This window comes from Ambystoma mexicanum, chromosome 2q (assembly GCF_040938575.1).
Source record: "Ambystoma mexicanum isolate Mex_15411 chromosome 2q, UKY_AmexF1_1, whole genome shotgun sequence".
NCBI lineage: Eukaryota > Metazoa > Chordata > Amphibia > Caudata > Ambystomatidae > Ambystoma > Ambystoma mexicanum.
In genome coordinates this window covers 1,089,850,816-1,089,875,303 of record NC_090924.1, presented here as the reverse complement: position 1 = coordinate 1,089,875,303, position 24,488 = coordinate 1,089,850,816, and the positions used below count along the sequence as shown (strand labels likewise).

Sequence of the window (24,488 nt, the reverse complement as noted above, 5' to 3'; positions counted from 1 at the left end):
ACGCAGGACTAATAAGTGCTCTTTTTGAATTCCACTACACCAACAAGTGAAGGAGTCTGTTAACATGCCAAAAAACTGTTTTAATCTGTCATGAAGCCTGTGTAGGGTGCCCCAAACCCCAACATAAACTCCATAACTCAACATGAATGCTACCCCTATCAAAATCGGTATCTAGTAAATCAAAAGTAAACCAAATAGAAAAGGGGAGGTGGGGTCTGCATCTCCACTATTTGCCAACAGTCAAGTAAAATGGTTAAGGAACTGGAGGACTTCCTTATGATCGACAAATGCACAAATACCCGCTTCCACTACCAGCTTTAGAATAGGTTTGGTAAACCATGTCATTATTTCCCTGGCACAGTCTTTGTTTTATACATCATTTAACCTTGTGCTCTCAGTGATCTTTTAGGGGGAATGCTTATCCACTGCAACACTGTTAGATGCTCTGATTTCCCCGACATCGATGGGAGGACCATGAGCATCCCAAATAATTTGCAAAATCATTGATTGCATTCACTGAGTGAAGCAAGGGGAGGTTCGTTCGGGGGCTGGGATCCAGTGGAGAAGCACAGCTTGGCTTTCCTGTAATGAAATGAAGGTAGAGTGCCATATTTTGAAGGAGATTATCCATCTCTGATCTGAGGCCCAATGCAATACAACTGGTACAGGCTTTGTTTTTCAAGGCAATCTTTTGAGTCGAGCCATTAGAGTTGCACCAGAGGCCATCTCAAAACCCCTCTTTCTTTTAGTGTTCATCTCTGGCATCCTTGATGACATGTCGACAGAGAATGAACCAGGTTTGGGCAGACACAGACCTCAAAATGAAACGATAAGTCTTTACTACTACCAGTAGTCCTGCAGGCCACGGTCACCAAGACTACAAAGAGGGACTTCTCTTTTTCTTTTCCATAAGATAAATTAAGATACCAGGATGTGTGAGCTGGCATGTGACCATGGCTACCTGTTAGATCTGTGTTAGCGAAACATTCATGGCTGAATTTTCAACGTACACAAACTTGAAAGGTATGGTAGAGCCAGAAACAAGTCTTGGAGATTGACAACCAGGCAGCCAAGTATCCTGTGAAAGTCAGCTATGTTCAATTAACTACATGCAAGTGCGTGAAAAAGTTGGACTCCATTGAATGAATGTCTTAGTTTCACTTCTAAGCATCTAAGAAAAGGTTGGTGGATTTGAATCAAGCGTTCTGCCTAGTGTTCAGATAAAATGGAAATGGCCCAGCTGGAGAATCCAAACTGTGTGTGTCTACATCCAGCAATGGCGTCTCAAACTTGACCTGCTCTTATCTGTCCAAAGACTTTTCATTAGCAAAATATGCTATGTTGGGTGCGTGGCCTGGCAGGAGGCTGATGGCGTTGTGAGACCTGTGAGCTCCTCAGCCCTGCCATAAAGTATGCAGCACCATAGTGCCTCACAGCCACGTTAGTTGAAGAAAATGGTGGGTCCGACTGCAGGGAAACCCGTGGGCAGATGGGCAATGTTTCACCCAGATTGCCTTGCTGGGACCGCAATATTTTGCCAGAGCCTCCAGCTGTAGAGACGGCTAGCGGATCCAAGATGGCCGCACACCCACAGTGGTTTGCAGAATGGGAGGCTTAAGGTTTGCAGCATCCGAGTGAGATCCTGCATCGGGAGGCGGAGGGTGCTGATCAGCCTGCCTCTCCCTTCGAGACTGGGATTGGCCACTGGACTGGTGGTGGGGACCAAGCTGTAAAGCTGCCGGCCTGCGCAACGATAACTGATAGCGGTATGGGCAGAGGAGCGATGTTTGCAAGGCTGGAGAAAAATCTGTGACTTACACTAATTACCTACTGCAACCCACTAAGTCAGTCGCTGCAGGATCAATAGGCATGGAACCGCCTCCCACATTGGACCATGATCTGCAATCAGCCACTAAGGGCAACATTGCGCAGCTACTGCAATCTATCCAGAAGGAGATGGTGGCTACTCTGCAAGAATTGAAAGGGTCCTTCCGAGATCTGTCGCATAATGTCCAACAAGCAGAGCATCAACTGAATGACCTGGAGACGGCTTTCTGCGATCAGGCTAATTCCCAGGACTAGCTTGAGCAGCGGGTGGCGGCATTGGAGAGAAATAAGGTGTTTATGGAAAAGAGCAACTTGAAGACACTGAAAACCGCCCCAGAAGAAATAATATTCGGTTATGAGGTATCCCACGAGAAATCCTGGATTAGGACCTGGAGGCATATGTGGGCAATCTCTTTCACAGTATCTGGGGAAAGATGAGCAGGGGATCTGACTGTGGATCGCACAAACAAGAGTCTTTTCAAACTTTCAGCAGCACCAAAATCTCCTCAACGATGTTCTATTGAGAGTTATTTTTCCGGACCCATGAGGTAATCTTCCAGAAAGCCAGGGCACAGAGCATTATCAAGTTCAGAGGAGATGAACTACGGATAGATCTGGCGCAAGGGACAATCCAGAGGCGCTGATAGATGACACCACTTACTCAATGGCTGATGAACAAGGATATTCTGTGCACATGGGGGTACCCATTCGGTATACTGTTCAGCTACGAGGGAGTGTGAGAAACCTGAAGGTGTCTCACTTACTAGGCCCCGAGGATCTGTCATCCAGGTGGCCAGGACATGGCCATCGCTATTGGATCCAGTTCCTAGGGGTGGGTCCATGGGGGAGGATCACCTGGATGAGGGGTCCTCAGGGAGTCGAAGTGGGACACAGACAAGTCAGATGCGGTATCCCCTTTCCCATCACACCTTTTCCCCATTATACCCCATAGGATATTCAGAAGCTCAACCCCCCCTTTTTCAACACGAACACGTTCCTACAGCGGGTCAAACAACAGACTAACACCCGAGCCGTTTACTTGGCATGTCCCAACACAGGGGTCAGGCAGAGTCAGGCAATTGACAATAACTACGCACACCTGGCGGCCCTTTCCTTTCCGCCAAAGGGATAAGAAGCAGAGCACAAAAGCACACTTTGAGCAAGGCCAAACGCATGAGGAAGCAGCTATTCTGGACCGGCAGTTTAAATGGAGGAGAAAGGTGGAGAGACTTGTCCTTGCCCTTTTCAACTCAGACCCACAAAACCTCCGAAAGGGAAATCGTAAAACCGGGAAGTCCAGCTGGTGTGTGGTATGACAGGTGTCAACAGCACACAGGGCCCTCCCGCGCTGATAGCCAAAGCAGGGAGAAGCGATTGCTGCTGTGGTGCTGTCCTTGACTCCCGAGACAAAAACCTCCAACAGTTCAGCACAGCCGGTGAGTCGGAGAAGACAGATAGTAAAACCGAACTGTGCTGGGCCCAAGGTTGCAGGCGGCAACCTTTTTGAACAAAGGACTTGTGTAATTGAACTTTAAAGAAACCCTAGTAAAAGGTTCAGAAGCAGAGTGATCAGGCGCCACAGAGGCGCTCAGTTGAAGGACTCTGACTGAAGCCCTTTTGGGTTGTGTTGCTTTGTTTAAACTACAAAATCAAAAGGCCTTAGGAGAGGCTAGTGTGAAGTGTCAAAGTGGTCCTACGAGGGTCGAGCAAAACCCCTAGTACACTCAAAAGTCTTTGGCACATGGGAGAAAACTGATTGAACTGTGTGTAGCCTAGCTGGGGGCCCAGACCCAGAGGTAGGTAGAGGGAAAGAACCTAAGGGGTCTAAAGAGACTGTCTCGAGACTGTGGCAAGTGTGAACTCGACAGAGGGATGCCAAGAGAAAGCTAGGGGGAAAGGAACCCCACTTTCTGATGAGATGAGCACATCATGAACTTTGTTAGAATGGTTGTGTGATGCCAAACGGGAAACTAAGGGTAGTAAATCCCATATTCTGATAAAGCATAGTGAACTGTGAAGCTGGCAAATGTGAACCCCACATAGGGATGACTGTGAATTGAGGGTAAATAGTGATATACACGTGAACATTGTGATGACAAGTGTAAACCCGGCTGAGGGATGTCCACAATGGATAGTTGGTTTAATAGACATTGAAATTGCTGAGTGATACATTTTGACTGAATAACCAGAGTGAACCTGATTGAGAGAGGCCAACGTTGTAAGAAGGATCGGAGCCCGGCTGTGCGGGATCCAAAGGGGCGAGGAGCAATCGACCAACGTGAAAGATTACTAAAGGAACTTTTGTTTGTTTATGGTTTTGGAACAGCAGGCCTTTTAAGGCAAGAGACTTTTGTAGGAAAGAGACTTGGCCACAAAAGGTCATCGCATCGTTGAAAGGAACTGTAACCTTGTGCTGGCGAGGCACAGGAGTGTGCTGTGCTCAAAAGGTCCTGCCTTGTCCCGTGCTAAAAATGGGGAAAAGGGAGATACAGCCATAGCGCATCCTTAATTATTATTTGGTGAACACTTCTTTTTTTTCTTGAGAACATTATCTCACACTATTTTGTAACTTAGTTGTAAGGATTGCCAATATGTGTTTTAGTATAGGCCCTTTTTATTTGAAATTATGCCACTAGGACTGCCTTATTATTATTTGATGGTCGTAGCTTGCTACCATCTTAGATTTAGGTTTAGATTAGGTGTTTTTCTCACCCATTATACAGTTTAAAAAAATACTTTCAACTGCGATCACTTGTGTCAGTCTTTACTGTTGCCACAATGAGTTCCTTACAGGAGTTTAGCACCAATTTGTGTCTGTGGCTGTCCCCCTGGAAACACTAAAAGATCCCTCGTACTGAGCTTCAGCTCCCAGAAGATTTTGACCAGGGTGTCCCCCAAAAAGAATCGTCCACAATGCGCTCCAAGAACAGATTGCAGGCAGCCCTATACGGATGTTAGGAAAGATTTCCATTCCATGTGTAATTTTCCCACCAGTTGTGTGCCCCGCCCACCATCGTTTTGCTTTGTTTAAAACACCATAGGTCTGGCTTTAACAGAGGAGCGCACCCATCTGCTGCACTCCCCTGGGCTTTTTGCTCACTTTGTTATGAGGAAAATGACATGCCCTTAAAGACAGTCAGTACTGGGAGAGTTTCCCTTAGTCCTTGTCAATGTTGCAACTTTTCTGCAACATGTTGCAAGTGCACAGTGTACCTTACAGTACAGTGCACTTGGGTCTTCCTGTCATTTCTAAAGGCCCTAGACACTCTCGAAGGATTTTTTAGGCGAAGTGCAGATGTGCCTTCGACAGGGCTGAGTGCAGCTTATCTTTTCATGTATTTTTAACCCTGTCCTGCCAGGTAAACCACAGTTACCACGTTTGGCACAAATAGGTGGCCTGGCTCCAAAATGGCCATGCCACAAGGTGTTTTGTCCTGTCCTTTGGCCACCTTGCCCCTTCACCTTCCCCAGGTCGAGCCGACCCGGGTCAGTCCTTATTTGGGTATGCATTCTCCCACGAAACACCAAGCTTTCACAGGCTTCTGCATCCCTTGTGTGTGTGCCTCTATGATGTGGGTTGGACTGTCTGCTTCCAATACACATCCTGGGTGCCAGAGACTCTGGTGTGCTGTGAATGCCTGGAACCACCGTAGTCCATGATTGGTCCAAGTATAGTATGCCTGTATATAAGCAGATTTTCCATTGGGTCCACTTCGTTTTGGCGCGAAGGAGGTTTTGGATAAGAGAAGGCTCCAAACACCACTTCCATGTCAATCTCTGGCGTTCTCACTGAACGAAGGATATGATCCAAGTATCCTGAAACTAAGAAGCCGAGTCAAGGAACCGCTGGTGACCTGCTGGAAGGTTTGGCACCCTGAGCCCACTGTCGTCCCGCTGGACCCCTCTGCATCTGGTCGTCCTAGAAGGTCTGCGAAGACGCTTCAACCCATTGGAATAGTGGGACCAACTATTCTCGGCACCTTCATCAATACCTGCAAGTAAGCCTCTTCGAAAGTGTCCCTGGGCCAACCAGTGGGCTGACCAGCTTGTGCAGGACATTTGCCCTGATAATGCTGCCGTTTCGAGGAGACCCTTGAAACTTAGTAACCGCGGTTACCGTGTTGCCCAGCCGTGGTGACGAACTTTGCAAACTCATTGCAGCTGTGCTCCTCTGTGCCCTGAAGCCTGCTACAGCGGAACTGGACTGGTCCATCCACCAGGAGCGGAGAAATCAACACTGTCCTGTTTGGGAATGAACACTGTAACTTTTTCGCTGAAAGCCGCAGAGCCGTGAGATTTCCTCATTTAGACCTGCAACCGAAGTGGACTCGATTGGCGAAGTTTGGTCTGGAGTGCGCCAGGGGTCGGTGATTAATTGCAACCCTTACTGGTGGGCCCTAGCGCATCCATCCATTTTTACGCATGAGTGGCGCCTGAGGGCCGCACTCCTTTCCACTGTTCCGTAGTGCAAACTAGCGAACTATTCCCAACTCTTTGAACCTCTTCTGCCCTCAAGGCAAGACACTCCTCAAATAGTGGGAACCTATTCTGCTTCACCTCACACGCCTTCCTGAGCTGCTACATCCCCTACAAAAGACCCTGTTTCGCCTATCTGCACTACTGCGTGCGCCAGCATCGCAAGAATATTTGAGCACTAGGCTCCCCTCATTTTAGGGATTGCACTGCCTTTCAGTTAGGATTGTGTTTGATGCAGACGGTCCTAAAGACTATTTGCACTACCTGCTTCCTTCCCTTTTTAGGTTGTGGACCCATTTCGTGCATTAACCCTTTGGACCCCATTGGTCTTGTATATATGTATATTGATAGGATTGTGCTGGCTTAGATGCATTACTGTGATTTTATTTGTGTTTTGAAACTCAAAGGCCTTGAAATAAATGTATTTGCATTTTTAATATATATACACACCTGACAGGGAGTGATTTGTAAGTGTCCTCTACTCTGTGTCCTCATGGAGGTCTTTCAGTCACCCTCACCCCTCCTGAGACCTAGTCTTGACCGCCGCCAATCCTACCTTGATTGGTCTGGCTTGTCTAGAAGGTTACCCCTGTTGCAAGAAACTAGGCTGGCCTTCTGAACCTCTGCCCACCAGGTCAGAGTTCAGAAATCCGTCTTACCAACGGACAGGCAGGAAAGAGACAGAGGCTCTGATGAACCAATAGGACTGCTTTAAGCGCCCCGCTTGTTGTTGCCTTTTCTTCTCACTGGTCTCTGGTGGCCGTTAGAGAGCTGGCTCACTGTTGATCTTCTCCTATTAGACTGATTCATTGGGGCCCAAGGGGCTGTTTATTGTTTCTGCATTCACGGGTATATGGGTAAGATGGCTGGAGTACCCACCCCCAATGGGCTGATTGGTGGCCCGATGTATGTCTCACACGGGATGAGTTTTCAGTTTGTTTCTTTGTTGGGTTTTTTTTAAATATTTTTTGTTCTCCACAGTGCTGCGGTTTTGGATTTGATGTCTTTTTCCATTTGGGTGGTTTCTATCCTTCAATAGCCGATGGGTGTGTAGGAGGGGGGTTTGTTGCCCGAAGCCGGGATGTACCTAGGAAAAAAGGATGAAGTGTATGTTGGTGATGTAAATGGGTGATCTTAAAGTGGTCTAGCTAAATGTGCAAGGGTTGAAATCCCCCAGAAAGAGGAAGAGTGTGATAGCTAAGCTCCTTGAATTGAAAGCTGATGTCCTGTTACAAGAGACACATCTACTGCCGGCAAGACTGGCCCAGGCTTTGCTCCAAGTGGATACCTCACCAATATTTTGCATCTCCCCTGAATAAATGAGCCGCAATGCTATTTTGTTTGCTCACTCCCTGAATATCACCTTGGTTAAGTCCACTAAGGATCAGCAGGGACGATATTTAGGTCTTCATATTCGTCTTCAAGGTGTGGATCTTCCTATATTGTCGATCTATGGTCCCTATCAGTCCCAATATGTATTTTATGCTCACCTGTATCCACACATCACTCAGTTTCAGAAGGGTGAACTTATAGGAGGGGATTTTAACGTAGAGCTCGATGGAGGGATGGACAGGTCTGTTCTAGCCGGGGGGTTGGATACAACTAGATCCGATTCACTGAAGAAAGCTATTGAAGAATGGACACTGACAGACATTTGGAGATTGCAACACCCTCAGGAAAGTAGCCACTACCTCTATTGGGCTGGCAGTAGTTCCAGACTATGCTCCGATTATGCTTCAGGTGGATATACTTACGATAGGGGCTAAGAAGACCTTGTTATGGAAAATGAACGATTCCCTGCTTACTAATGTGGCCTTTAGCAGTGCTGTTTCTGAGTCAATTGCCTTCTATTTGCAGGAGAACCTTACAGGGGATGGATCTGTTGTGAATTTTTGGCACGTGCTGAAGCCCACATTGCGGGGAGAAATTATTAGTCTAGCCTCTGCTAGGAAGCGGCTCTTGCGATACCAGAGGGAGGCAGCTGAGAAGCGGGTGAGGAACTGGATTTTCTGTACAAGAAAGGGGGTTCCCGAAGTGTCTATAGACAGCTCCAGGGGGCTAGATTGGGACTCGAGGCCTTATGGGCATCAGATATCTCTCACAAGCTGGACCAGACAACATTTTATTTTAGTACTTCCAACAGGGCTTTGCATCTCCTTGCATACAAGTTGATGGGCCAGAAAGTTAAAAAATGCTATAATTAAGTTGCGAGATAGTGCTGGTCGGTTGAGGGAGGATCAAGACTCTTAAATGGGTATCCTGGTGGAGTACTATAAATCCCTTTTTGATGCAGATAGCTGGGACAGGCTATTTTACTATTGCATACGTGCCTGCTATTTCTGTATTGATGATGCGTTGTATGTTTTTCAATAAACTTTGAATGTTTAAATAAATATGTATTTGCTATGTCTTTCAATGGAAATTATGACCAATCCAAAACCTGCATTCCATTAACCATCACGTAGGTTCCAAGCCTGCTGCGCCAAAAGACCAAAGCTACACCTCATGGCAATGCCCAATGAGGCATATGGTCTTGTGCAGTAGGGATGCGACCTAGTAGTTTGGCTGGTATGCCCCATTTGGAGTGTGATCAAGCCTGATTTGATTATAGGGGCTCATTACGAGTCCAGCGGACCCATAGTGAATTACCGGCGCCGGAATTACCGGGGCATTACAGCCCTGGTGGTCTGGTAAATCCAGCGCTGGCAATTCTGTAAATCCCCATAGGACTCCATGAGAATGGGGTTCTGCAGGCGGGTGCTGTACCGCCCGCCAGGTCTGACCTGGTGGGCGGAATTCCACCCGCCCGCAGAGATGCATGCCTCTTCCACAAAAGCAGACTATAATGGGCATCAAGCTTTCTCCTGACATCTGTATTAAGGGAGGGCCTCCTCAGGAACACCTCCATTAATAGGAGTTATGGTTCTTTCGACATTGGTAGACAAGCAACCTGGGGAAATGTCAGGGACTTTGAGGTCAAAGATTTCAACACACCAAACAGTTTGCCATTAAAATCAGTCCCTGGAGAGAGAGAAGCATCTCCTCTGTTTCTGAACTGCCTCCAAACAAATCTAGCCTATCAACTTTGGTGGTAGCAGATCTTTCTTTCCCACAAGGGACAGAGACGTTTACTGAGAGTGTGCTAAGGTAGCAGGAACGGAGGGGCTTAAGTTCTCACAGCTGTGAGAAAGACCCAGACACTGAGACTGGCACAGCGAATACATGGTGGATTGAGATGGGTGAATTACAACTGCAGCTCGGGAATATGCAACACAATAGTGGGAGCAGTCATGAGGGTGTGGAATCATTCTAAAGTACTATCTTCGGGCAGAGGCAAGGAGCACAGTTGCAACCTGAAGCTCCGTAACAAGATCAGAGACTGGACCAGGAGGCCAAAAATCGGTGTACTCCACTGAAGACGGACGTTGGGACAGACTAAGAATATACTTGGGGAAACTGCAGTTGCTACAGCAGAGAACTGGTGGGAGGGACATAACTGCAAAAAATCAACTCCACCCAAGGTTTGAAACTACACGGACGATTCCTGAATATGCCATGCATGGTATTTTCTTGCCTACAATGATCCTAGATGAAAGCAGTCCGTATGAACCCTCTTTGACCCCATTTCCAGTTAACTCAAAAGGGGAAGGTGGCCCCAAGTGCTTCAACTGATAGGGCGAGGACAGCACGGGTGTGACCAGGAGAATATTCCATGGTATTCTAGTTCAGGGAGAGATGGCACCTGAAAAGTGCACTACACGTGGGACTTCTAAGTCAAAAGCAGCAGAACGGGACTGATTTGCAGCCAAATATTTCTGCTGCAAATGCACTTAATCTGTGGAAGGGGTGGGAGGAAGGAGCATCAGAAGCACTACCACAGATGGAGGATCCACAATAGGACGAAGAGACCTATCAGTGCAAGGAATGGTAACAGTTTATGAAGGTGGAACCTAATGACTCACTTTTCACTTGCCTGATAGACATCTCGAGGGAGCGAGGGGAGTCTAGCATTGGTGCACAGACATCAGATGCTTAGGTGAAGGTCTGTCAATCTCTGAAGGAGAAAATCGAGGGGGCAGTCTATCAGCAACCCCTGAAGCAAGTTCTTGAGCAGAGGACCGATAAAAAGACAAGGTTTAAGTTACTTACCTTTAACTATTGTTCTCCAGCGTGGGTCTGGCATGGATTCACATGCCCATGAATATTCCCCTTCGTCAGGCTGGGAGTCCTCGGTAAAAGAAAAAAACAGTTTCACTTTCACTTAAAAACTGTATTTCTCCTCTAAACCAATCACTGGTGTATGGGTCATACTGCCCCTATCCAATGAGAGTCCTCTATAAACCCCTCCTCTGGCAGCCATCTTCAGATTTGGTAAGCATGTAAAGTGGCAGTATGACCACGAAGAGCAGCAGAGGGTCCGGAGGGAGGGTTTGCATGTCAATCCATGCCAGACCCATGCTGGAGACCAACAGTTACAGGTAAGTAACTTTAACCTTCTCCAGCATGGGTCTGGCATGGATTCAGATGCTCATGAATAACCAATACATAGCAGTACAACATTACACATCCACGGGAGGATCAACAGAAGCAATCACCCTTACCTCTGGAAAAGACTCACCTCAAGCGAACAGATTGCGTAGCACTGTTTCGCCGACTCTGAACTCCTCCCTGTAATCCCTGTTGACGCAGTAGAACTTCGTGATGGTGTGCGTGGGCCTCCACGTAGCAGCCATGCAGATGTCCAGCAGGGGCACATCAGACAGGAACGCCGTCGTTGCAGCGATCGCGCTGATGGAGTGGGCTCTCGGACAGCCAGGCAGCGGTCAGTTCGCCAACCGATGACAGTGCATGATGCAGCCCGAGAGCCACCTTGAAATGGAAGCCTTGGACAAGGCCTTCCATGGTTTACAGGACCAAAGTTCACAAACAGTTGTGAAGTCTTCCAAAAACTCTTTGTGCGTGTCAAGTAAAACTTCAGGGCACAAGTAACATCCAGCGAGTGTAAGGCCCCCTCAGCCGGCGACAAAGGTTTTGGAAAGTAACACCAAAGGCTCATTGAGGTGGAATTCCGACAGAACCTTTGGCATGAAAGAGGGGTGCGCACACAGCACTACCCTCGATTCGTGGAAAGTCAGGTACGGTTGCTTGCAGGATAGGGCCTGGGGAAGGTTCGGAAAATGTATTTTAAGTAACTCCTTGACTAGTCTATGGGACGAAAGCAACGATCTTCCTAGGGACCTAGTGTAGTGGGAGATAGCCGCTAGGTGCACCTTGATGGAGGTGTTCGCCAGACCAGCCTTTGCCAAGGATAGCAAGAATGGAAGGATCTGAGGAACCGTGACCCTCAAAGGGGTAATCTTCTGCGACCTGCACCATGTAGCAAAACGCTTCCACTTATGGCTGTAGCACGTCAAGGTCGACAACGCCCCGGCCTTGGCAAGCTCCTCCCTGTAGTCTGCCGTTAATTCCTAACCTACAAACTCTAAGGGTGCAGGAGGCAAGCCCGCAGGTTCAGCGATCCTGGGTCATGATGAAGGATTGCACCTCCCTTCCTGGTGAGAAGATCCAGAACCTCTGGCAACTTGACTGGAGGCGACGCTGACAGGCTAACAAGGTCTGAATACCAAATCTGCCTCGGCCATGCCAGGGCGATGAATATCATCTTGCATTGACACGGTCTGAGTGTGTTGATGACTTGTAGCAGGAGAGAAAACGGAGGCAATGTGTACAGAAGCAGTCCTTCCCACAGAAAGGAGAATGCGCCCTCCAGGCTCCTTGGCTTGTGGAATCTGCTGGCAAACTTCTGGCATTTGGAGTTTGCGCCCGTCGCAAACAGATCGATCTGCGGTATGCCCCATCTGACGAACAGGCGATCCACCGGATCCTGGCGAAGCTGCCACTCGTGGCAGGAGTGCAGTTCCCTAGTGAGGAAGTCTGCAATGGTGTTTCTGACTCCCGCCAGGTGGAGAGTGACGAGGAACATCATGCCCGACAGTCCAGTGCTACAAGTCCTCCGCTTCCTTGGAGAGCGCCGGGGATCGAGTGCCCCCCTACTTCCTGATGTAGAACATGGTGGTGGTGTTGTCCCTTAAGATCCTCACCACCTTGCCTTTCAGAGATGGTAGGAACGACTTGAGGGCCTAGAACACTGACCATATGATATATGATATGACATTTGTAACGTGCCTATATACAAGTGTTTCAAGGTGCGACGAGGCAGGGAGGGGGGGACAAAAGGAAGACAGACAATGATCTTACTAGGCCAGGTGTCATTCAGATCGTGCAAGTGCATGGGCAGAGGGGGAAGGGAAAGTGCAAGGGGAAAGGGAGAGGGGAAGTGCAGTACAGGGGTAGTAGAATAACAGGATAAATAATAAGGGCCAGCTGGTGGCAAGTGCAGGGTAAGTGCAGACAAGTGCTGGGGAGGGGGGCTGTCGGGATACAGAGACAGTCCCGCAGTGCAGTGGTTGCCAAGGGAGGCAGTGCAAGGGGAGAGGGGCTGGGCCAGGGACCGAGATCGGTGAGAGTGGCCCAGTTGCAGATTAATTGCAGTTTCAGTCAGGAATTTAGCAGGGGAGAGGGGGAGAGAAAGCAGAAGCAAAGAGGAAGGTTTTGAGGTGATTCCGGAACCAGAGATCGTTCTCCTCAAGTTTCAGGGAGGTAGGAAGGCTGTCCCAGAGGTAGGCCCCTGCCGCGGAGAGAGATCTACCCCCAACTCGTTGCTTGGAGAAGCGGTTGACCCTGAGGGAGTTGGAGGCGGATGAGCAAAGAGCTCGAGAAGGAAGATATTTAGGAAAAGAGAGTTGAAGGTATTTTGGCCCCAAACCCCAGAAGGCTTTGTGGACAATGCAGAGGGTTTTGAACTTTATCCTCGCAGCCACTGGAAGCCAGTGCAGATATTTCAGTCCTGGAGAGATACGGTCCCTGGGCTTGAGGCCAAGGACAAGTCTCGCAGTCCTGTTCTGGATGAGTTGCAGAGGGCGGAGAGTAGAGGCAGGAAGATTTAGATAGAGTCTGTTACAGTAGTCCAGCTTAGAGAGAACCAGGGCTCTGGAGACAGTGAGCTTCTGGGGGAAGGAGAGGAAAGGAAGAATACCTCCGAGGAGGTGCAGCTGGTAGTGTGACTTCTTAGAGACGTCAGATATGTGAGGAGAGAAGGAGAGTGTGGAGTCGAAGATGACCCCGAGGTTTTTTGCCTTGCAGTTAGGAGCAGGAACAGTGCCAACGGAGGCCAGCCAGAGAGCTGCAGGGAAGGAGGGAGTGGGTGTGCCGATGAGTAGAATCTCAGTCTTACTGGCATTAAGGCAGAGGTCATTGGCGGCACACCATTCCTGGATAGCAGACAGACAGTCAGAGATGAGGGAAGGAGAGGAGGAGGCCGAGGGTAGCCTGAAAATGAGCTGGGAATAATCCGCATAACACAAAGTTGGGGCAGAGAGCAGCGATGCGGTGGGCAAGGAGTGCCAGATATTGGTTGAACAGCCAGGGAGAGAGGTTAGATCCCTGGGGGACACGAAGACGGTTGAGCAGGATGGCATGGTTGACAGTATCAAAGGCAGAAGAGAGATCGAGCAAAATGAGAACACACAGAGTGTTAGAGTCAAGGTTGGAGAGCAGGTCTTCACAGATGTTGCTCATAGTTCCAGTATGTTGATATGCAAATCCTTCTCCACATGACTCTGGCGTGCAGATGTCTGGTGTGCACTCCCCAACCTTCCCAGGAGGCGTCCGTGGTGACCGTCTCCTGGTATGGAGGGTTTTGAAATCCTGTGCCTTGGGCGATGTTGGAGCGGACGCCCCACCACTCTATTGCCCGTAGGAACTCTTCTCTGAGAGGAATCTTGTGTGTGAAGCTTCCAGACACCTGTATCCAGCGGGCATCCAGGAACTCCTGTAGGGGTTGCATCTGCAAACTGCAGAGGCAGACGAGGTATATGCAGGACGACATCATGCCCGGTAACGACTAGATGGACTGCACCATGACCGTCTTCGTCAACGAGAACCATTGCACCTCTCCTTGAATGGCTGCTAGCCTCTCCTCCGGGGGCAACACCAGGCAAGACATCGTATTGAGTCTGGCACCTATGACAGCACGTTCTGCAATGGCATTAAGCAGGACTTTGTAAAACTGACCGAGAATCCCAAATCCGTCAATAGTCGGACAGTCTTCGTGTGTTTGTCGGCCAGCACCCGCGAGCGGGAGCGTATCAGCCAGTCCAGGTACGGTTATATGTGTATGCCCTGTAAACGTAGATGGGCCGCCACTGGTGCCAGGCATTTCGTGAACACTCTTGGGGCCAGCTTCAAGCCGAAAGGCAGGGCCTTCAACTGTTAGTGATGGGCCTGCACAATGAAACGCAGAAGATTACGATGTTTCTTGTGAATGGGGACATAGAAATAGGCGCCCTCCAGATCCAACAACATCAAAAAGTCTCCTTTTTCCGGTTGGCCAAGCACATGTTGCAACATGACCATGCTGAACTTTAGGCATTTGTTCAGACGTCATAGGTCCAGGATGGGCCTCCAGCCCCTGTCTTCATTCTGACTAGAAAGTATCTGGAATAGACTCTGCGGCCCCAGAGCCGTTGGGGAACAGCTCTATCGCCCCTTGTCGCAGCATGGTTCGTACCTCTTCCAGAAGCTGAGGCATGTGCTGCTCCTGACGGAGAACCGGAGGGATCTACGGACACCTGCATTGGAACTTCAAAGTATGTCCTTGGGCGAGAGCGTCCAGCATCCATCTGTCGGTAGTGGTCTTTCTCCACTCGCTGATGAACCTCGTCAGCCAGCCTCCCAATGGGGTGCACGAGTGGGGGCCCAACGTCCTGGTCGGTTCAGGCTTGCTTCGGCAAAGGCGTCATGCACTGTGAGTGACCTTGATACTGACCTCCGCTACCGTAGGCCTGGGAACAGCCCGTGTAGGCTTCTTGAGTTGAGTATCTGGACAGCTTTCTGTACAACGTGGCGAAACCTTTTGAAGACCTACTCGACTTTCCCCTGGAGGAGCGAAAAGAAGACGAGCGGTGCTGCTGGAGTGTGCTCAGGGAACAGGCTGTCTCTGTATCCATCTTGATGGCCCGGAGGGACTCATCGACAGCCTTCCCAAACAGATTTTCCCTGTAAAAGGGCATGTCCAGTACCTTCGCTTGGACCTCCTGACAGAAATAAGTGGCTTTCATACAACCCTGTCGACGAAGGCAGACACTGTTCCCCATTTGCTGCGACCCTGTGTCGGCTACATCCAATGCCACTGTGATGGCGTTCTCCGAGGCCACTTCCCCTTCCTCAGAGGGAGGGATTCCATCTTCTTACCGTCGGGAAGGAACTCCAGGATCGGTCCTAGCTTGTACCACAATTCCCTATCATACCTGGCCAGGATCACCAGTGCGTGGAGCCACCTTGATCGTGGACTCTGCGGTGTAGATCACCTTCTTCCCCATGGCATCCATCCTTTTTCCCTCGCTGTCCGGACGGACCGAAGAGGACAGGTTAGCGGACCGTTTCCTCACGGCTGCTGACACCACTGAATCGGGCGATGGTTGCGACCTCAGGCACTCTGGTGCAGAGTCCGGAACCCGATATTTCTTCTCCAGCCTATCCCACTTGGCTGGAGCTGTGCAAGGGTTCTTCATGAGGGCCAGGCCCTCCTCCCAAACATCATCCAGAAAAGGCACCACCATGATAGTCTTCCTCATGGCCTCCATCCTTCTTGGTTTCCTCGGGCACCAGCTGGAATAGCTCAGATGCATTGGCTATCATGGAGTGGAACAATCCCACCTCATCCAGTGGGGACACCCTATGTGGAGCATCCAAATGTGGCGATTCACTGTCCGCTGTGGCGATGTCTTCGTCATCACTCGTCATTGTGGCTGTATCCGTTCCCTTACCCATGTCTGGGTCTGCTGGGGAAGAAGGTGCCCGATGCGGTGGAGGAGGTTGAAATGGGGGCATCAGATGACTCTTCCTCTTCTTCTCTGGAGGCTGATCGGGGACCTGGGGGGCCACAGGTACCGGGGCCGCAGGCATTCTCATCTTGATCTCTCACACCAAGGTGTGTAGAGTCGACAGAATATCCAAGGAAATGTCCCTTGCCTGAGATGGCCGAACAGGAAAACTAGGCCCTGCGCCATCGTCGTCCTCTTCAACGTCCTTGTGGACTGTATCCAAAGACTCCTGATCCTCGTCCATGGAGGACACCTCCATGGTTTGGGCGACAGCCTGGGAGGGCTGTTTCGGGGCCTTCCCCCTCCTTCTTTCCCCCCCTGAGGCTCTTTAACCAAGGCCTGGGACGGTTTTGCCCCTTCTGGCGTGCCTGCAGACTTTGCCAAAGTCACGGAGGCAGTGTCGCACCTTGGGGGGCAGGGACACTTTCTGAGCCGTAGGAGCTACCGTCGTAGGATCAGCGCACGTAGCTGCCGTGGTAGTAGTAGTCGTCATCGGTGACGCCAATGAGGTCTTCACCTGTGCCGTTTGAGCCTGCTTGGGCTGTGCGTCTTTCTTCTCCGTCCATGGCTTCTCGGATTTCTCCTGTAGTTTAGCCGGGGTAGATGTCTTCCTCTTCGAAGAGGAGCTTGAAGGTATGCTCGCAATGGAGGCGGAAGGTGAAGCCGACAGCGCCCTATCCACTTTGGGACCCGCTTCTGCGGCGAACCCGGTTGACTCAGACTTGCGGCTCTTGGCCTTAATCTTGGGCCCCCATGGATGAGGCGCCCCCAAAGGACTTAGTAAACCTGCTTGGAGCACGGATCAAAGGAATTGTTCGTGTTAAGCCATGCCGCCAGTCTACTATGCCAGTACTTTGTTGTTTTCTTGGAGAAACCGAGGCATATCTCACACTCCTTGTGGGCCGGGTGCAGGCAGTAAAGGCATTGCAGGTGCTTGTCCTCCACAAACACATTCCGTAGACCGCGCATTTGGTGCAGGGCCTGAAGAGGAACCTTCCCTCTTTCTCCTCCGTCATGGTGGTCATGGTCGGAAGGCACGAAGTAGGCCCAAGATGGCCTTGTACCATCTTCGATGGATCTTCGCCCTTGAGCGGCGCCGAACTTCACCGATAATGGGTCCCCGCTGTCAGCAGATGAAGAAAAGAGCACACAGACTTCTTTGAAACAAATATGTTGAAAACATGTGCAAATAGCTCAGAGAGCAAACTCGTGGACTCCCAACACTGATGCGTGCAGTAAAAATCTGAAGATGGCTGCCAGAGGAGGGGCTTAGGGAGAGGACCGTCATTGGATGGGGACAGTATGACCCAGAGGACAGTTTTTAAGTGAAAGAGAAACTGTTTTTTCTTATACTGAGGATTCCCAACCTGACAAAGGGGAATATTCATGAGCATGTGAATCCATGCCAGACCCAATGCTGGAGTAAAGGACCACTTTAGGATGTGGCAGGATAGCGTTCTCTGGTGACCTTCATTTAAGCCAATAGCTTTAGCCCAGTAAGTTAACTTCCCTCCAGATTCTAGTAAGAGTTATGAAGGAGTCACCAGGATGCTGTACCTGTGAAAAAAGAACAAGAACCAGGAAAGCTAATAGGTCTGGCTTTATAAAAAAAAAAGCTCACAATCCACATTTGCATGCTAGATGAGCTGGTTTTGCCAATGCTCGTTTAGTTTGAGATGAACGATCCACTTTAGGAAGAGATTATTTTACAATGTTTTAAAGCAATAATGTGGTGTCACGCCGATGACTTGAATCAACAGACAAGCCATAATAAATGTAAGGTGTATCAACACTTATTAGGGATACAGTGTATAGGAGGGGCCAAAATAAGAATCAAAAGGTTTGATGAAGGTAGCACAAAATCCCTCATTACAGGGTGGACCAATGGTCTCTTTAATTTTGTTTGGCATTGGACATCAGAAGACTTAATCACAGGGATAATAATGAGGCTAACCAGGTGAAAATGTATCCATGGTATGGAAAACAAATGGTAAGATTAAGGAAACAACCCTGCAGTGGGAGGTTGCACACACAGCTGAAGGGTTCTACTGAGTGCAGAGAACCTTCTGTGCTTTGACAGGGTTGGGACCAAATACACTGAGTTTTTGTATCACGCTTCAGGCCGAAGGCCAGAAGCTAACCCAAGTTTCAAACCAGTGGTGCTCTGCGATGTCTTGCTTCCAAGACAAAGCGTTGCCTCAGAGCTATCCTTACGGCCCACCAAGTTATTCTATCCTCCCACCTCTCGAAAGCTCTGCATCACTGTGAAGTGAGGCCTGTGTCAGATGCAAAGCAAATGGGGTGGGGCTCAGAGCAGAGGTGCGAACAGGGCATAAGGTTATAGTCAGCTTCGCCTATCCTCTGCCGCCAGCAGTGGGAGTTGGCTGACAATTTACCCCTGATTTAAGACAATCAGGCCCTGTCACCACCCCCTGCATTAGGCGCATATGTAGGTACAGTGGCGTCCAAGCCCTCCGGGGGGCATGGCTTCTTGCAACAATAATGCAAGCTGTGTAGAAATGTGAGGCATCTGCTGCAAGAGCTTTTTCCACTGCAGCAAGGAGGACTAGCAGCAAGAATGATGGGCAAGACATCCCCTCACAGTCTAGAAGGATGTTCACACTCGCGGCTTTGCCTCTGGACTATGGCAGAGGGACTGAACGATGGCCATGATGGTTTGGGGGCCTAGAAAAGTATTATATTACCAGTCGACACATTAACCATGTCCGCCATTAAAAACTAAAAACACAACTAAAACAAAAAAATGTAAAGCAGCACATAAGTGGAAGAAACATCAATATAATGAGCAGCGTGAAAACAAAAGAAGCTCTTAAAAGCCACATTTGGGATCCTCTTCCCACCTCAAACGGTTCTACTACCTCCTACAAAATGGGTGCAACTACAACACAGATTCCACCATGATGCACTTCCTCCAAATTACAGAGTGGATGAGGCACATCTTCAAGAGATGTGGCAAAGAGCTAAACCTCTCTCCAGTTATGCCTAATAGAAACAAACATGTCCCGCCATACCTCAAGACTCAGCAGAGTGAATTTCCTGAAAATGGTTCCCCACTGACAAAGACACTCAGTGGGTCCTAAAAGAAAGTGTGGGGAGGACATTTATTTCAGAAGTAAAATGATTTAGGATTGGCCGTGGCACACACCTGGTAAATCATGTCCAGTCCTACGAAAGCTGTTGGGATGAAGTGTCTTGCTTTCATTTTGTTCATTTTAGTTTCCCATGTGCTTACTCTGGCCCGGTCCTTTCGAAGACTTGTGCAAGTGACAAGTGGTTAATACACACCAATTGTAACATTTGTGCGTTTTTCTTTCTGACTGGTTCTAAACATTAATATGTCTCATATTTAGTTCCATTACTTGACCTACTGGCACCAAACTAAAAACAGGAGCAATATAACAATTATTTAGATTGCATTTTTAACGCAAAACAGTAAATAAAACCACTATTGCACATTAGGATTTGTAATGAAAACAGAATTCAAAAGTAGCTACTCTTGTAAATGAAATGGTTGCTGATCACAACTTTAAAATAGTCCAGAATAAAAACTGTATTATCAACATTATTTTACAATACAAGGTTTTTGTTAAGAAAGCAATAGTTACAAATACATGTCAAAGGAAACATAATATTTAAAAGTATCTACAGAGTAGAAGTATAAAAAAATATTTTAAAATATCATTTAGTTTACCAGATTATTGTATATGTCAATGTTGAAAAAAAAGCATATGGGTGTTGCGTAACATGAAGCTTTATGGTTCACCAACGTTTTACTTAAATGGTAGTAATGGAATATGTACACAATGGACCTTTTGAAAACGGATATAAAAATAGTGTAATGAAAAAGCTAAAGGCTGTTGCCAACTGTTTCTCTGATCGATATTGCAGGTGTAGGCCCAACATGAGTCCAAATATAGCCTTTTTCAGGTCGTGTAGGAATGGTAGGGAACGGTGAAGATCTAGATTTAAAGTATTCTGATGGTGCGTGACAAACAAATTCCAAGTACTCCATTTTTCTTGGAAGATCTTCATCTGGTCCTAAAAGCAATACAGAAGTAAAGTCATCAATTCTAGCAGCTGATGAAATAATATATAGTATGGAATTAGTTAAATATGACAACTATCAATTTTGAAACTACAAAAAGTATTACAACAGGTTTGTTTCTAATAATCTACCACTACCAAGCAATGTATTATGTCTGACCAGGCAAGTGTAACTATCACAACCAACCCAAATGCAGTCTGAATGTGAGTTAAATTATTATCCCACAAATTGAAGGCATTTTATATTCACACATCGAAAAACCTCATTTTATTTCTATTTTCAATCAGTTTCACCATTTGATGGGTTACAGATGTTACTGCAGATGGGATCAGTCGAATGTTAAGATGGACAGATATTGAACTTTTGATTTCACTTTTAAGGGGCTTCGTGAGTATACAAGCGCTACTAAGTGTCTAAACCCAAAAATGGTGCACACACTCAGCCCAGCCGCCTATCAATGACAGAATATGACACTCAAACCCAGTGTCATCCAAGAAAAACACAGATTACGGATTTATAAATGTCTGTTCATAGCAAAACAAGAAAGCTTGCTGTATAGTAAATATAAGAAAGAAAAAAATTCAACTAGTTCATAATGTACATAACATAAAATCGGACTACTGTGCAAACTCAGTGCTCGACTTTTAGCAAGTGAAGAACAGTGTCATCAATCAAGACTTCTCTATAACAAGACATGGAGTGTCAGTCGGCCTATTGTTCGAAGACATCTGTGTCACATAGTGTCTAATACAAGTGTTTCACAGCCAGGGTTTTTCAAGGCTTTTCAGTGTTGTCACATGTGCAAAGAAAGGGGGCAAAGAGGAAAGAACAAAAAACAAATGTTAGAAAAACATATGTAGTTCCTTGACAAAGTAAGCATCATCATTATTGGTTTATAATTCTGTCTAATTCACTATACGTGTGTTTCTTTCTTGGTCCATGTGACGAAAATAAACTGGAATTGGCTTTTCTACATCTTTTTCGTCAGCGGTCTTTATTTTAAGCATTACCAAGGGGTTTCTGTGAGTGCTCTCCTAAGTGCGAGTTAATGTGCTTTTTTCTTTTTTCTCAATATGTATGTATTCACTGAACAAACTTTGTTAAAGGGACGTTATGGTTAAGTTGCACTAACAAAAACCCATGAAAGTCAGTGAAATAATGTTGTTAAAAGGGACGTTATGGTTACAAGTAAAACCGAAAAACTGGTACGCTAAGAAACCATAACTCGCGCCACCTCTGTGCACTGCCAAGACTAAAACCCAGGATATCAAAGATGACATCACAAATGTCATTGATGACATCTTTAACCATCTCTGCCTCCCTACCTCTCAGAAACGTAAGGAGAACCATCTTCGGTTCCGGAAGCACCTCAAGACCTTCCTCTTTGCTTCTGCCCTCTCTCTTCCTCTTCCCTGCTGATCTCTGTCTGTTTCTGCACGGGGCACCTGGATACCCTCTGAATTCGGGCCCAGATCACTGGCCAGCCGGCTGCATAGACGCACTGCCTCCTGGCAACCCTTTGCACTTGGGACTGTATCTGCAACACTACAGTCCCCATACCTGCACTTATTAGACACCTGTTGTCTGCGCTTAATTTTTGCACTTGCCTCCTGCTGGCCGCAGTACCTGTTTTTTTGATCACATGTTCAGAACTTCACACTAGTCCTCTGCCCCATGCACTTTCCCCCTTCCCTCTCCCTTGTACTTCGGCGTTCTCGATGTCACTGGGACTAGTAAGATATTTTTGTCCTTCCTTGCCACGTCGCGCCCTGAAACACTTGTGTATGGGAGCAATATAAATAAAATATATCATATCATGACCATAAAAGTCCCTTTAAGAAAGATTTGTCAGTGAATTTCATGGATTTTTGTTAGTGCAACTTAAACATAATGTCCCTTTAACCGAGTTCTTTTAGTGAATTCATAGGTGTTTACTAGTGCCTCTCTAATCTGCTACAAGTTCCCTATATTATCCGCCCCCGCCCCAATATGTCAAATGGGGAGTCGGCGGACAGCGCGGTAGTCCACGGATTTCGGGTGGCCTTTACAGGGCTCAGAATCATAGGGGAGACCCAAAAAAGGTGTACCAATCAACCAACAAACAGATGTACCTAAAATCACAACTAACGTTTACAACATGCAAATATACCTTTTTTGTACAACCACTCACCTAAAAAAATATGCATTTTTTAATATAACACTCATTTCAATGTAATGTACCAAACACAAACCATAACTGTACACCATATAATCTCCTCACTACAACTCAGCATACAGATTAAGAAACACCGGGTGCTTATTGGACAACACATTCTCACTTAATAGTAAGTGCTATTAATTTCTCTTTGTATTAGCTTTCATTACATAAACATGCGTTATAAGACATAAGCCCCTTTATTCCTCACAGAAATGGCAAGCACACTTGAACGGTTAGAGGAGAATTTCGCAAAAGAAGAAAGGAACAACGATAACATCTCCAATGGTATACAATAGATATTTTAATGTAAACAAATAATGTATTTTGTACACACCTTACTAAAATAATCACAAACAGAAGCCCTATCCCCAACTGTAATCAAATCATGAATTTGTCCAACAAATTAGATGAACTTAGTAATTGCATTGAAAGAACTTGTACACTAAGTGATAAAAAAATGTTCCCTATCACTATCTTGCACCTGTCCCACTTGTCCCCTGCAAATTCTGAACATTTTGATGAGACGCTTTAATTATTGTACAAAGGTTCCTGTTTCTTCTTTTTATGTTTCCGATCCAGATGCCCCATCCCTTTCTTGAATACATTTATTTTTTGTACTATAAGTGTTTTGTTTATTGTTGTGTGATATTTCCAATTTTGTTTTAAAACTCCCAATATGAGTCCGCGGACACTACGACTGTCCGGGGTGTTCCGCACTCAAAATGGAGGTGCACCCGGACAGGCGCAATGTCCGGACATGTACGTTTTCGTGTGATGCACTTTTAATTAGTCCGCGGACAATGAGCCTGTTCTACAGACACCCAGCGCATGCGCCCTGCGATTCCCGCCCGATAGGTGTCCGCGGACGTAATCATGTGACCGCACCTGTGCGGCGTGACAGGAGTGTTCACGAACAGTCTCAGTGGACAGCTAAAAGCGCGTTTCTATCCAATCTAGGGTGTTTCAAGCAGAAAACTTATACTTGCACAGCTCCCAGACCATTATACGTTGATCTGGCAACTTTTTAAGGCCTTTTTGCGACTCAATAGTCTGCAGACAGCACGACTGTCGGTAGACAGTTCCTCTAAAGGGACCCACCCATTACTTTTTCTCATTCTCAATCTGGCTATCCAGGGGAGAGCATTTTACAGCACCTGCTTTGCAGAACTTTCTTAGTGGACAGTGGACAGTATCATGGCATCTGCTATGGCCACTTCTGCTCCCCAACTACCCCCACTACCACCATCACCACCACCATCATCATCATCATCACGAGGGCCTGGACAGGGGAACAGGCATGATGATGTAGAGGTGGATCAAGAGGAAGACAAAGATGAGGTAGTGAAGTGCCTACCTCCAACACCCGGATTGAGTCCTGCGTCTGGCGGTTCTTTAAGACCGTGGGTGGGGTCCCTAAGGCGAAGTCTGCCTGTGTTGAATGCATTGAGTGTGGGGTGAAACTCAGTCGCGGACAACAGGGGCACTACTCCTTCGGGACTACATCAATGCGCTGCCACGTCCATTCTAAACACCTGGTTGCACTGAGAAAGGCTGCTCCTTCTCAGGGAGGAGCAGGCTATCTTCCTCTGTGCCATCTTCTTCTCCCACTCCTGCCAGCACACAGGGTACTCCTGTGGTGCAGAGGATTGCACCGGTCGCCTCGAGGCCATACAGGATGATGTAGATCCTCACCTTTCAAGGGTTACAGTGTGCTGCATTTACTGCAACACCGCTCTGCGCGGGGGGGGGGACAGTTTTGCAGTGCTTTTGAGGCAGTTGTCAAAGAGCATGTGAAACAGTGCCCCCTACCTTAAATTTAAGGCACGCCCACCATCTTCCCCTGTCCTCCCTGCCCCTCCATCTCTGTGGTTGGGGCCCCTTCCCTCCCTTCCCCATCTCAACTTCCCACTCCTGCAAAAAAAAAATTGAGAAAGCCCAAAAAAATTAAAAACTAAAAAAAAACACAAAAAAACTGTTC

General features: G+C 47.6%; 1 protein-coding gene across 2 annotated transcripts in view; it reads right to left on the bottom strand.

Moving 5' to 3' along the window:
- Window positions 1-19,350: 19,350 nt before the first annotated feature.
- The window catches only part of GATAD1 (GATA zinc finger domain containing 1), a 164,766-nt gene continuing 159,628 nt past the window's right edge, over window positions 19,351-24,488 (bottom strand). For both annotated transcript variants that reach the window (XM_069648435.1, XM_069648436.1), the window contains one exon: window positions 19,351-20,306. In XM_069648435.1, coding sequence (XP_069504536.1) covers window positions 20,116-20,306 — 191 coding nt within the window. In that variant the 3' untranslated portion in view covers window positions 19,351-20,115. The remainder of the gene's footprint in view (window positions 20,307-24,488) is intronic.